At 41.6% G+C, this 14,917-nt stretch overlaps 1 protein-coding gene across 1 annotated transcript; it reads left to right on the top strand.

Moving 5' to 3' along the window:
- Positions 1-1,977: 1,977 nt before the first annotated feature.
- chrnd (cholinergic receptor, nicotinic, delta (muscle)) lies at positions 1,978-12,092 on the top strand. The gene is made up of 12 exons (XM_086305824.1): positions 1,978-2,135; positions 3,941-4,086; positions 4,210-4,254; positions 4,406-4,515; positions 5,448-5,603; positions 5,760-5,869; positions 6,734-6,934; positions 7,384-7,495; positions 8,358-8,472; positions 9,708-9,918; positions 10,186-10,304; positions 11,489-12,092. Exons 1-12 carry the CDS (start codon positions 2,078-2,080, stop codon positions 11,669-11,671), a joined length of 1,566 nt encoding a protein of 521 aa, XP_086161950.1. The 5' UTR covers positions 1,978-2,077; the 3' UTR covers positions 11,672-12,092.
- Positions 12,093-14,917: the final 2,825 nt, after the last annotated feature.

Raw genomic sequence — 14,917 nt, 5'->3', positions numbered from 1 at the left:
AATAAATGATAGATATGTGTGTACATCCTAGATCGTTTTTGTAAATTCCTCTTTTAAAAAATATTTAAAAACGTAACTAAAATAAACTGTAGCCTCGGCCTGCTTTTTGAAATAAATTTTTAATTATCATTTACATATTTATAGAGCTGACGGATGTTTTCAGGCAGATGTTTCTGATTTGTTCAGTATTTTTTCATAATTCTTGTGAACAGAATATTATCTGGCTTCCCAACAGATCAAATAGCGAGATGGTCCAGTCGTCTGATAGGTGAGCCGCAGTCTTTAGGGATGCAACGATACCAGTTTTTTTTAAACCGATACGATACCGATACTATAATACAATTAATTGGAAGACAGGTTTTATTATATTCTCTGCCGATAAAAAAATTAAATCTAAAAATGACCACAAAAAAATTTCAAGTGAAAAATAAGCACTTCTGTTAAATTATTGCAGTCTCCACATTGTAATTTTACAAAATATCACTGAACTATTGGCACAGTCTCGAGCTTTCAGAATAATAAATAAACACTTCTGTTTGGAATAAAATAAATACAAATTAGATTTGCGAATAAAATAAACTTTTAAATTATTGCAGAGTGTCCATATTGTAAACAAACAAACAAACAAAAGAACGAAAGTATTTGGCATTGACGAACGAACTCCTCATCTGCGCGTGGATCATCAGTCCACTGTGCCGTTAAACCGAGGACTGACATCGCGCACACACTGCTTGTCTTTACCTCTTCAGAAAGTTTTGGCACCATTACCTCCCTGATGTATGGGCGGTTGGGAATTTCATATCGCAGCTCGAGGATGCTTAGAAGACTATGCAATCCTATGTTTTCCACGACCGGCATTGGCTGGTCATCCAGAGCGATAAAATGAGTCAGAGCCTCTGTTATTTTAACTGCCCGTGGATTTTCTCTTGACATTTTTCATCGCTTTTCCAAAACCTGAGTTAAAGTTGGCTGTTCCGGTCCACACTGCTGACATTTTGTTTAGCCTAGCTACAGCAGCCTCCAGTTTCTCTCTTTTTTTTAATCTGGAGTCACCAGTCTCACTCGCCTAACCCTGTGCCTGTTTAGCACGGGATGTCCCCCTAGTGGCCAATCTAAAAAACTACAACAGAAATGACAAGCCACCCTCTGATTAATGAAATAAGTTGGTATCGGTTCATGGTATCGGTTAACTTTTACGAGTATGAGTACACACACAATTTACAGTATCGGCCCCGATACCAGTATCGGTATCGGTGCATCCCTAACAGTCTTGTTTAGCCTCCCTGTACTCTAAGCAGGTACAGAGGATGGCTTTATCAGTCCTTAAAAATGGTTCCCATCCTCTAAGGGCTGAATTTCAGCTTCTTTCCTCAGGACGGAGGTTTCTGTTTCCGGGATGCAGGACAAAGCGTTATAAAAACAGCTTAGTGCTTATTTAATTCAGTGACAGCAACAGGGACAGTTTTTGTTTTTGATTCGAAATGTTTAAATTACTATACATGTGCTACAGTGAGGTTTATATTTTTATTAGGTGTGTGTGTTTTTGAAGGGATGCCAAATGCTGTCATTTTTCTTGCCTGTGGGTATAAATAAAGTTACCTTGAACCATGAGAGTCAAACACAGCTTAAAGCTTACTGTGAAAACATTAGAATAATAGTAACTAACGATGTAATGGTATGAGCTTTGAATCCAGCAGGGAGAAACAGGAATCAGGATTTTTTTTCTGCCCAAATATAAATTAGAGGGATGATCGATTTATTTGTACCTGCTTTCATATTTATTGGTGTTTGAATATCGCCTGTCTGTGACATCATACAGACCCAAGAGTGAAATAAGTGTCTCAAACTGAGTGTTGTTGTTTTTTTAACTTATTCAGATCTCATAATTTAAAACTCCATGTTTATTATCAGTTTCCCGTACGGGGTGGAGGTGACAGCAGCTGGCGGCTCAGGCCTGCTCTGTGCTTTCTATTTTCTGCTCGGTGTGTCTGCAGCTGTTGTTTGTCACTCTGCCTCTCGGGTTCTGGCAGCAGGTCGGTGGGTGAAAGGGCTCTGGACCTCTCACTTCCACTCAGCCATGGAGCTTCAGCGTGCAGCACTGGCCACTCTGTTCCTGCTCACACTGCTGTCGTCGGGTAAGTTAGTGAAAACGTTAAGCTGATAACCTGACGAAATGTTTTCAAAGCAAATCTTTTATTTTAAAGGTTGAAAATATCTTTAATCATAAAGCAGGAAGTTTATTCTTACTGGAAAATGTAATCTACAGCTAAAGCAGTTGGTCTGTTATGTGACCGACTAAACTTTTGTGTCAGACTTATTTCAAGTCTTTTTTTTAAATGGAAGTGTTTTTGGGGGGGTTTTTAAGGAAGGACTCATTGAGCAAATAGTTGGGTATTGAGACAGTACAGAGTTTTTTTTAAAATCCAAATTAAAACCTCGTTAGTGAAAAATGATCATCTCAAATAGAAAAATGTAAACTCAGTGATGTGCAGCGTTCCCTTTGAATCAGATTGGTGAAAATCAAAGCGCTGCAGTGTGGTGAGCTGTAGGATGGGAAGCCGGTTATCCGTCGTGGTCGATGGATCTGCAGAGCAGCTGTGAAATCTGAGCAGCATGAAGCATTCATGCGCTTGGATCCCGTCGGTTTTCCTCTCTGAATGTCATGCTTGTTTACAGTGTATTTGTGTCACTAGGCCTGGCCGTTAGTCAAAAACCAAACTAAAAACAAACACAAAAAGATGTCACCTGGACTTTGTGGGATTGTGGATTTCTAAATTGAGCAGCACATTCTTTGAGTTTAGAGATGAGTTTATGTTTGACCTTGGAAACAGGAGCTGGAAGCCCATTAGGAAGCAACATTGAAGCTTTCAAGTGTCGCTCTGATTCAGCTTTGGACTAATACTGGGATCAGACTCCACACTGTAAACCAAACTGTCACTGGTGATACCGTTTGATTTATTTTGATCTTAAGACTCAGATTTTAATTTAAAGAGTAAACATGTCTAAATTCAAACACCGTCAACAGAAAGAAGCTGGTTGGGGGGGTCTGAGCTAGTGCAGGGAGCCGAGTTGAGCTGCACTGCTTCATACTCTCTACACGCCTCATCCACGTCATACCCCACCTGTCCCTCTGATGTCAGCACTGCTGCACCCACCCAGCATCCACCTCTAATGTTTGCAGTTGATCTTTAGACCTTCCCATTGTTCTGAGCACTGGTCAGTCCAAAGAGTTTACTTCACCTTACAATATAAAACACCTTGAAGTGACTGTGGTTGAGATTAAGCTCAGTGTAAGGAAAATTGAATTGAACTGAAATGAATTAGCAGTATAATATGAAAGGCGTGTGTGTTTTCATGCATGTCTTCCTTCCATATTCGGCAATAAATGACTTTAAGGCTGGAAGGTGACGAGAGGAGCTGGGATTAAAATCACTCTGAGCAGGGTCAGAAGTGTCAGCGTGAGCAGCGAGTCAAGGAAAAAAGTGGCCCATCTAATCATAAAGATCCTGAAAAGCATTGGACTGCAACCAGAAATTATTAACAACAGCAAAAAATCGGAAAGCTGTTTAAATAATAGATTACGTGATGAGAAAAAAATGAAAACTGACATCTTTGTGCAAAATTTTAAAGATAACTTGAAAAAAGGTAGAAAAAAGTAAAGTTGCTTTTTTTCTTTTAACTCATGTTTAATTATAGAAATGGATTTACTGTTGAGTGTCTCATTCCTCCATCACAGTACTGGTTGCTTTCTAGATTTCCAACAGAGTTTTTTGCCCACTGCCTCCTCAGCAGGTTTGGTTTGCTCATCTTAAATACTGAAACGTGTCCTTTGTTGGCCTGCTGGACTTTTGTATAATCTCTCCCAGTTTTAGTAGAAGCAGCTTAGAGAATATGAACAGCAGTTGTAAAACGTGTGTGTTTTAATCTGTGTGTGTGTTAGAGTGCAATGGCAGGAACGAAGAGGAGCGTGTTATTGAATACGTGTTCAAAGAGATGGGATACAACAAGGAGCTGCGCCCCGTCGAGAAGCAGCAGGATGTTGTCGATGTTAACCTCGCCCTCACGCTCTCCAACCTCATCTCTCTGGTTCGCAGCTTCTGTGTGTTTATGTAGTTCATCCTGTCATTAAAACTTTAAATGTGTCCGTTAGGTTTAAATCGAACACATTCAAACAGAAACATCGATGTTTGTCTTTGTTCTCCTCTGTAGAAAGAAGTAGACGAGACGCTGCTGACGAACGTGTGGCTGGAAATTGTGGGTAACAATTCATTCTTTTACATCTTCATATTCAGTACTTGCAGCTCTTTATTTACTTCTGTGTGTGTGTGTGTGTGTGTGTGTGTGTGTGTGTGTGTGTGTGTGTGTGTGTGTGTGTGTGTGTGTGTGTGTGTGTGTGTTATGGCAGACGTGGACTGACTACCGGCTGACGTGGAATTCCACAGAGTTTGGTGGCATTGAGATACTCCGGCTGCCGCCCAGCATGGTGTGGCTGCCGGAGATCGTTCTGGAAAACAAGTGAGGTCACACAAAAAAACCTCATTTTTATGTCAATGGAAAATTAAAAATTTTAAATGTATTTGTCCGTCTCTATGAGATAAGTAAATGAAAACTATTTTGTCATGATAATCCCAGTCATTAAGGCCTGGCCCTGTTTTTGCCACCCTGAGTGAAAACCACTGCTGGTATTCTGTGGATTTATGAGACAAAAGCTGAACTTTTTGGGAGGTTTGAGTCCTGTTACATCTGGTGTTAGACCAAGCCAACAGCAAAAGAATGGTGGAGGGGCTACTTTGCTGCTTCAGGACGATTTGGTGTAATTGATGGAACCATTAATTCTGGTCTGTTTGGCCATTAATTTGCTGTCTTGAACCTTGGGAGCACTTGTATTATACAGCAGGACAATGATCCAAAACACAGCAGGAAGTCCATCTGAGAATGAGTGAGTCAAATGCTTTGGTGTGACCTTAAAGCTGCTGTTCATGCTCAAAAATCCTCCAATGTGACTGTATTAAAACAACTCTGCAAAGTAAAGTTGGCCAAACTTCCTCCACAGTGATGTGAAAGACTCACTGGCAGTTATCTCAGACACTTGACTGCAGTTCTTGCCGGTAAGGCTGGCACATGTTATTAGGTTTTTTCACGCAGGTTTGAATGTTTTTTCCCCTTAATAATTAAAATCATAATTTAAAAACTACATTTCTATTTACTCAGGTTGTCTTTAAAGATCTCAAACATTCAAGTGTTGCAAAAACCTTTTCACAGTACTGCAAAACCAAATCAGTTTTAAGGTTACACTTTGTGTTGATCTCCTTAAATTACAGCTGAAAGTCTGCACTGATGTAAAACCCACTGTGGTGAAGTAAAGAGCCCAAATAAAATAAATAAATCATTGGGCAAAAACAGATTTTCCTAACTGTATGTCCTTTCCTCCTTCCTCCATGCCTCAGTAATGATGCCCAGTTTGAAGTGGCCTACTACAGTAATGTACTGGTGGATAAAAATGGTTTCTGCTACTGGTTGCCACCGGCCATCTTCCGCTCCTCCTGCTCCATCAACGTCAGATACTTCCCCTTCGACTGGCAGAACTGCACGCTCAAGTTCACGTAAGAAAGAATTATTTAAAGCTCTCTGTTGACAGTTATGCATCCAAAATCAGAATTTACAGTCTGCTGTGAAGCAAATCTGTAAAGTTTTTATGGTGTTTTTCTCCTGAAAGATCTCAGATTAATTTAATCCGTGTTTGTCACGGTGCTTTGCAGCTCTCTGACCTACAACGCCAAAGAGATCCGGATGCTCCTGAAAGAATACGCCGGAGAAGTCGCCAACTATACAGTAGAGTGGGTCGTTATTGACCCTGCTAGCTTTACAGGTAGATGCTCTTTTCTGCACTCCAGTGTTATGTTCACACTTTACTTTTCCCTGTCAGAAATGCCCATGCCATACTGTACTGTAACTCGATCCTGTCCAAATATATATTTCTGGCTCATCTGGAAAAGTGTCCGTGCAGCCGCCTGTCCACAAAGAACCACACCTCCTCCCACAGTGTTGGTCAGGATTTAACTTGCACATAAAGATCATGTAGCTGGTCTTCTTGTCTTGAGCTTTGCATCTTGTTGTAAACCGTCTGTATTTGTATTCATGAAGGCGTCTCTTGATTGCTAACAGTGATACTCTTACCTCTTTGAGTCTCTTCTTAAGGTTAGATCTTGTGAAGTTAGTTTTCTTAACCATGGAAAAAATTCTGTCATCATCCACTTTAATTGTCTTTTGTGGTCTTTCTGGGTTTTTGGTGATCCTGAGCTGGTCAGTGGATTCCGTCTTTTTATGAATGAACCAGACTGAAAGTGTTGCTCTTTCTTCGATGGGTTTATTCAGTTTTTTCAGCCCAACTCTGGCCTCTTTTATTTCATCACCAGTACATCAACACCTCATATGAAGAGTTCCAGTGAAACGCCAACACTTTTATTGCATCTTTATAAAAAATGTATAATTACTGTAGTGTGCACAGGCAAAAAAAAAAAAAAAGTTTGGACTTCACTGCATTTAGATACATTTTTCACAAACATGGACATGAAAAACACATTTTAGTGCTTCTAATGTCAAAGAACAGACATCTTTTCACTTTAGGCTGAAACGACGCAGTCAGGTTTGGCAGTCAAACGTGGAGGAAGCGCCGTTATGTAAACTTTCTTCTGTCTGGGTCTCATCTCATGTTTTCCACTAATGTTGGCAGAAAACGGCGAGTGGGAGATCGTCCACCGGCCAGCCAAGAGAAACATCTACAAGCACATCCCCATGGACAGCAACAAGCACCAGGACATCACCTTCTACCTGATCATCAAACGCAAACCTCTGTTCTACATTGTCAACATCATCATTCCCTGTGTGCTCATCTCCTTCCTGGCCTGCCTCGTCTACTACCTGCCCGCTGACAGTCAGTGCACGTTTAAAGAGCAATTTCAACCAATTCTCTGTAACCTGTGGTGTTACCGAGCTGTGCAAATATTCCTCGATATGCACAGAGACACACTCAGTTTTGGTTTTTTTATAAGACAGAGAAATGTGCCAACTCTGAAAGCTTAAAATCTTCTGCAGGCTGTCAACAGGAAACTGCAGCAAGGCAGATTAAATGTATTTGTAAACTAATTATAATTAAATCATTTATATTTTTAAACATTAATCTGGGAAAAAGTCAGAAATCACCGTAACTGGGAATCTCCTGTCGATTCCTCTGGTCTTAGTGTAAACAGAGCTCACCTGCAAACACTTTGCAAACACTTTGCTCTTAAACTGCCCAGAAATACTTTGTTGGAGGTTTAAAATGATCCCAGTCTGAACTGGTTTCCTTCACTTGTTGAAACAGTTTGTGCGTTTTGTGTGCAGGTGGCGAGAAGATGACCTTGTCCATCTCTGTGCTGCTCGCTCAGTCTGTCTTCCTGCTGCTGATCTCTCAAAGGCTGCCGGAAACTTCCATGTCTGTGCCGCTCATTGTTAAGTAAGAAACGCAAAACATACTCCCAACAACAGCTGGAAACATCAGCTTTAGATTCAGATTGAAGCTTTTCCAAGTGCTTCATTATAATATGCTGGTTTTCTTCAGTAAACATGAATGATTTCTGTTTGCACACAGCAACACGATTATTTCAGAGAACAGTCAGAGTTACCAGGGTCAGTGTTATTAGCCTTCTGACGCCCTTTTTATTGAGCCAGAGCGCAAACCACTGCTGTGCAGAGATGTACTTAAACTTTGCAATGCAGTTTAAAAACTTCAACAAGGCTTTAACATGTCACCTGAGAAAGCGTCACGCCAAAACCAGATACATTTGTTTAGATTTGAGAAAAAGAATCGTTGATGCTCACAACGCAGGAGATGAATATTCAAAGTTAGTATCACAGCGTGTATCATGAACTGGAGTGAGAAGTGTCGTCAAGAAATTCAGAGACACGCAGGACAGAACGAGCCTGGCAGAGGCAGGAAGCAAACGAAAAACGACTGAGATATGTGACGTCCAACAGTTGGGAATTGTAGCCTCAAAGGAGAGAGTCATGAGAGGAATGGACTGCAGGACAGAAGCCTTCAAACGAGACTGAAGTAATAATGAGATCTTGGAGAAAGAGTCTGCATACTGGAAGCGCATCATTTGTTCAGTAAAGTGTAGCACAGCTGAATTACAGAATTACAGTTTTCCTGTTTGGGGTGAAGACTCTCCAAATATGGACTGCTGTTTTATAAAGTTCCCAGTCTGTAAACACTCGCTGACAAATAACAAGAAATGAAAAGTGAGAAAATAATGTGTATATTTAATTTAAAAAAGAAAGAAATAATAGATCAAAGTTAAAGTTAAACTGTCTCCCAGGTATTTGATGTTCATCATGGTGCTGGTTACTGTGGTCGTTTTAAACTGTGTGGTCGTCCTCAACCTGCACTTCAGGACGCCGAGCACGCACGTCATGACTGAGTGGACCAAGAGGGTAAAACACACACACACACACACACACACACACACACACACACACACACACACACACACACACACACACACACACACCATGTGATGTACATCCTGTCCAGGTGAAATGAATTTATAAAATATACCATTCAATGCACAAACATATTACACATTTTAAGCAGCAGCCAAAGAATATTTCTGTGCATTTATTTTAAATATCTGTTGCACGTTTTAAAAACGTATTAAAAACTGATTTATTTATTTAGAACTTATTTCTAATAATAATAATACATTTTATTTAAGGGCGCCTTTCAGAAACCCAAGGTCACCTTACAAAAAACAGAATTAATAAAAGAAACAATAGTCATAAAATACATAAAATAAGTTAAAATTACAAAACAGAGCTTGACAACAGATAAAATCAGCATTAAAGCGAATAAGCCAGTTTAAACAGATGTGTTTTGAGCTGTGACTTAAATACGGAGAGGGAGTCAACAGGAGGAAGGAGGAGGAAGAGAGCTCCAGAGCCGAGGAGCAGAGCGACTGAAAGCTCCGTTCCCCAGAGTGCTAAGGTGTGAGGATGGAGCAGTAAGATGAATAGCAGATGATGATCTGAGAAGGCGGGAAACAGTGGTGATATGGAGCAGGTCACATAAATATGAAGGAGCATATTTATGGATACACCTGTATGTAAGAAGTAAGATTTTAACATTTATTCTGGCCTCTATGGGCAACCAGTGAAGCTGCTGAAGAACTGGGGTAATATGAGCTCTCAACGGAGTGCGAGTTATGACCCGAGCTGCAGAATTTTTTATTTGCTTTGCATCTTTCTCTCACAATATTTTCCCAGCTTATTTTAATGCTTTGCTGCTTATTGATGTGTATTCACTGATTCACACTGACAGCGCTGAGGCAGCACAGCTGAAAATAAAATAATAAAGTACAATTAATTCAAAAGCAAAAACAGGAGAATCAATATCAAGGTACATAACTACAGAATTAAATACTACAAATATCTATTTATGGCGTATTTGAGCATTAATTCAATGACTACATTTTTAAGAATATTTATGGCATTAAAATTCATTTGTTTATATTTGATTTACTTTTGTTTGTCCAATATATGCCAACTTAAAGTGTCAGCTTTCAGACACACTGCAGTGTAGTACTGTAATAGTGCCATACAGCAATAGTAATGTATAAAATATAAAACTTTCTGAGTTTTATGTAAATAAACACGTTTCTCTCCACGTCCAGTTTTTCCTCGAACGGTTGCCTCGGCTCTTGCTCATGTCCCACCCTGCGGAGGCAGAGCCAGCGTGGGATGGAGCGTTGCCGCGACGATCGAGTTCAGTGGGTTACATCGCCAAAGCGGACGAGTACTACACCGTCAAGTCTCGCAGCGAGCTGATGTTTGAGAAACAATCGGAGAGACACGGCTTCACCACTCGAGTCACCCATGCAGCATGTACGCACCGTCGCCTGAGTGTGTTTATAAGATGCTGCGTTATTGTGACAGGAAATCAGAATCAGATGTAGTGATGTGGCCTTCGTCGCCAGGCTTCAGCACATCAGTATTACATGTAGTTTTGTGTTGGAGTCTGATGCTGCTGGGGCCAGCTGTTTGGTCGTATACGTGATCAGTGGACTCTGCAGTAAAACCTGCAGAGAGGATGTTTAAATTGAGGTGTGTGTGTGTGTGTGTGTGTGTGTGTGTGTGTGTGTGTGTGTGTAGTGGTGAAACCCCAGGATGACGGAGGTGTGACGGATCAGCTGTACTCTGAAATGAAGCCAGCTGTGGACGGAGCGAACTACATCATCAAACACATGCGCAACAAGAACGAATACAACGAGGTGAGAGCGAACAACCAGAACGTGACGATGCTCTGCTTGATTCAAGATGCTTTGAATTGTGTAAAAAATGTTAGCACGTTTTCATCAACATTTTGCATTTTTTTCAGTATTTCCCACACGCACATGTTTCAAATCAACAAACAAATTCTAATATTTGTCAAAGTTAATCCAAGAAAATACAAAACACAGTTTTCAAATGATGGTTTCATTGATAAAGAGAAAAAGCTGCCCAAACCGACCTGGCCCTGTGTGAAAGTCATCGCCCCTTAAGCCTCAGAACTGGTTGTGCCAACCTGGGGGGGGGGGGAGAAGTTCATGCATTGATAATAAATAAAAACAAATGTTACACATCACTGGGGAGGAATTTTGGCCCCACTCCTTTTCGCAGAATTGTGTGAATTCTGCCACATTGGAGGGTTTTTCAGCATAAACAGCATCTCCATTGGACTTTAGTCTGGACTCCAAAGCCAGTCCAAAACTTTCATCTGTTTTTTTGGGCTCATCATCCAGCTGTATAACCCAAGTGATCTTGAGCTTCAGTGTATGAACTGATGGTCGGACATTCTCCTTCAGGATTTTCTGGTACAGATCAGAATTCACGGTTCATTTACAGCAAGTCGTCCAGGGCCTGAAGCAGCAACGCAGCCCCAACCCATCACACTACCTCCATGTTTGATTGAAAAGTTGTATTCGTTTTAAACCTGATGTAACTGGACTTAAACCCGTTACATCTGGTCAGTCTGGGGATCATCCAGATGTTTTGTTGGTCAGCAGTGGTTTTCGTCTTGGATCTCGCCCATGGATGACATTTTTGCCCAGTCACTTTCTTATTGTTGAATCGTGAACTCTGACCTTAAGTGATGCCTGCAGTTCTTTAGATGTTCTTTTGTGACATCCTAGATGAGTCGTTGATGTGCTCTTGGAGTAATTTCGGTAGTCTGGCCACTGCTGGGAAGATTCACGTCTCTTCCAAATCTTCCACTGTGGTTCACTGGAGTCCCCAAACCAGCAGTTTTTAACACTGCTGTGTTGACTTCATTATTCTTGGATCTGGGGCCAGACTGTAACAACATCTGATGAGAGGACTAGAAGCTCATTAGTTCCTTTGGTTATGGCTTTATTGTTTTTATTGAATAAAAAATGAGGTGAAACATAAAACTCTGCCCTTGCTGGTGTCGTCACAGGAGAAAGATAACTGGAGCGGCATCGCTCGCACCGTCGACCGTCTCTGCCTCTTCCTGATCACTCCTGTGATGATCTTTGGCACCATCATCATCTTCCTGATGGGAGCCTGCAACAGTCCTCCACGTCTGCCCTTTGAAGGAGACCCGCATGACTACATGGAGAACCATGCACGTCTGCTGTAGCACATGAACAAAAGCACCCAACACAGCAGAGAGCGCTGTTACTGTGTTCATATCCTGAGGTTTGTTACTCTGTATGACAAAATATTGTAGCTGTGTGTTTTTTGTGTTGAATGAATAAGTCTGTATTTGATTTAATCCAGGGTTTGTGGTTTGAATAAAGATTTATAATCAGAAATCTTTGACATGATTTGTTTCTGTTCACAATGATTGAACCAGCAGAGAATATTCACTTTCACTCTTTAACCTTTTTTTCTTTGCATGAACTAAAGACTGTTTTTTTAAACTCTCCAAGGTTCGGTGTGTAAAATGTCACCACTAGATGTTATTAGATTGCATAGTGCAGTCAGTTAAATTCTATGTTTGCAACTCTCCCAATTCGAATGCATGTCCAGCTGCAGCAGGACAAACAAGTCTATGATGTGACTCCTCTGTCAGTCAGCTGTTTACCTCGGCTGGTGTCCACGTCGATTCACTCTGGAGAAAGCTGTCCAGTGACACAGATATCAAGGTGAGCTGGTGAGGATATCCTGCATGTTTCTGTTGTTAAGTGCTGCTGTTAGTCAGCATTAGTACAACAGTCTGTAAAGTGGATGTAACTTTGTTGGATTCTGAGACTTGGATAATAAACTCGTATGATGTGAGAATGTACTTTACCTTTAAAAAAACTGTTTAAGTGTGATTTTTAGGACACTTCAGTCCTACATTACCTGTCATAATGGCGGAAAGGCTTTTACAGACAAAAACATGGCTGTGCCATGGGCTCCCCCGTGTCACCTATTGTAGCCAACCTTTACATGGAGGAAGTGGAAAGGAAGGCTCTTGGCTCTTTCAAAGGAAGAGTACCCAGCCACTGGTACAGATATGTGGACGACACCTGGGTCAAAATCAAGACACAAGAAGTGGAATCCTTCACTGCGCACATTAACTCTGTGGATAAAAACATCAAGTTCACCAGGGAAGACACAAAGGACGACTGTTTGCCTTTCCTGGACTGCGCTGTGCACATTGAAGAGAACGGCAAACTCAACATCGAAGTTTACCGGAAGCCCACACACACGGACCAGTACCTCCTCTTTGACTCCCATCACCCTCTGGAACACAAACTTGGAGTAATCAGGACCCTACACCACCGGGCAGAACATGTTCCCTCTAAGCCTGAAGGAAAAAGAAGGAACACACACATGTAAAGGAAGCACTCAAAACGTGCGGCTATCCTAAATGGGCGTTCTTAAAGTCAGCAAAGAGGCACAGAAAAGAAGACCAGACACCAGCGAGGGAGGATAAGAAGGACAGACGCAACAACATTGTCATCCCCTATGTAGCCGGTGTATCAGAGAAACTCAGGAGAGTTTTCTCCAAGCATGACATCCCAGTGTATTTCAGACCCAGCAACACGCTCAGACAGAAACTGGTTCACCCGAAAGATAAAACGCCAAAACACAGACTTAACAATGTGGTGTATGCTGTACAGTGCAGCGAGGAATGCCCAGACCTCTACATTGGAGAGACCAAACAGCCACTTCACAAGCGCATGGCACAACACAGAAGAGCCACCTCCACAGGACAAGACTCAGCAGTCCATCTGCATCTTAAGGTCAAAGGTCACTCTTTCGAGGATGCCAATGTTCACATTTTGGACAGAGAGGACAGATGGTTTGAAAGAGGAGTGAAAGAAGCCATCTATGTCCACTGTGAGCGACCATCTTTGAACAGAGGCGGGGGTTTACGACACCAACTCTCTGCCATCTATAATCCAGTTTTGAGATCCTTCCCAGACGCCTTAACGCCCACTCACATCCTGGGCCATCTGATCTCAGGAATTCGCATGATAAGGTGGGGCCAGGTTTCACAATGAACTCACACGAAACTCTGGCTGATTGGGACCCACGCCCAGTTTCCCACCTTGGCTCAGGCGATTAGAGGATCATCAGGGGGTCCTTTTGTCCCTCTGTGGGGGGAAACTCCCACTAGGTTTATATCTGGGACTCTCCACCATTTGACCTTAGAACTGAAGAAGCTTCTCGGATGAGAGGTGAAACGTCTTCAAGCAACTTAAAGAAGTCCAGATCTTATCCGTGCTGACTCAATGAGCCCATTTGAGAAACTCACACCTCTCCCATCATTCCAATCCCAGTGGGCAGCCTTGTGGGGGTTTGAACAGCCAGTTCAGCTTTCTTAATTCTTCGATAAGTCAGGGCCAAGCCAGCTCCGATCAACCAGAACAATGTTACCATGGTTCCTAATAGGTAGATATCTTCAGCACTCAGGCTCACCCAAGCCCAGACTTCTCGTTGAGAAAGGGGTGTCAATTGCAGGGAAGATAAGGGAGAGGAGAGGAGAAAAAGTGCGACCGCCTTCGCTGAGAGCCAAACGAGATAATTATCATGTTTATTTCTTCCATGTGAAGTGTAGTTTGGATCTTCTTTTGCTGCTGGTTTGGTCAATATTGTTTGGTGAGAGATAAAACCTGCAGCTTCAGAACTTGAGCAAAAAGGGCGTAAACACAAAGCGCGGACCCGGCGAAACATTAGAATCAGCGAGCTGTCGGCTTTCAGCCCCGACCGCATCCCCGTACGAGCCGTCGGGTGAGAAAGGCGACATCTCACTGCTTCTGACCCGTCGGAGGCTCCGTGCTTTGTGTTTACGTCTTTGTGCAGAATCCGTGTTCCTGCTCTCATTTACTGCTTTAGCTGTTTGGTGGTTGTTGAAATTTTGTGAGGTTTAACCTGAGATTCTGGCATTTCGGGCAAAATACATTTATATAAAAAAATGATTCAGGATTTTAATGAATCGATATGACGTTATCCAAGAATCGATTTTAATCGATAATCAAAACCCACCCCTAGTAACTGTGTAATCATGCTTATGTACATCTGGATAATGACACAAACTAGTGTGTGGCGCTTCACTTTTTAAAAAACTAAAAGACAGAAATCAGATTATAGGATATGTGGTGTTGTTTATTTATATTGTGGTACTAATCATTCGTGATATTTATTACTGTGTGCATACTTTATTTGAAGAGATGAGATAAAAAAAATCTCTTCCTTGCTCGTTCCATCGAACAATAAATGCTCAAGTAACTATGTAACACGTACGTAATCTGTTCAACAACACTGATGGGGAAATCAGCTGTGTTTTGCTGCCCATTTTATTTCGAATAAATTTATTGAACTTGAGGGGGTAGGGACAAATAAGTAAATACTTCTGCCTACTCCTTTTCAAACAAATAATGGAATGATACTT

The sequence above is a fragment of the Aulonocara sp. 'chitande type north' Nkhata Bay genome, linkage group LG9, assembly GCF_057382095.1.
Source record: "Aulonocara sp. 'chitande type north' Nkhata Bay isolate Kocher_YH1m ecotype deep benthic linkage group LG9, A_spYH_male_GT1.1, whole genome shotgun sequence".
In the NCBI taxonomy this organism is placed as follows: domain Eukaryota; kingdom Metazoa; phylum Chordata; class Actinopteri; order Cichliformes; family Cichlidae; genus Aulonocara; species Aulonocara sp. 'chitande type north' Nkhata Bay.
This window is presented reverse-complemented; position numbering and strand designations above follow the sequence as displayed.

What these genes read in the sequence shown, in the direction of transcription:
- chrnd (XM_086305824.1), top strand. Translation starts at nt 2,078, where the DNA reads ATGGAGCTTCAGCGTGCAGCACTGGCCACTCTGTTCCTGCTCACACTG. An exon ending in TCTCCAACCTCATCTCTCTG is followed by an intron (nt 4,087 to 4,209) that starts GTTCGCAGCTTC and finishes TCTCCTCTGTAG; the next exon opens with AAAGAAGTAGACGAGACGCT. An exon ending in CTACTACCTGCCCGCTGACA is followed by an intron (nt 6,935 to 7,383) that starts GTCAGTGCACGT and finishes TTTTGTGTGCAG; the next exon opens with GTGGCGAGAAGATGACCTTG.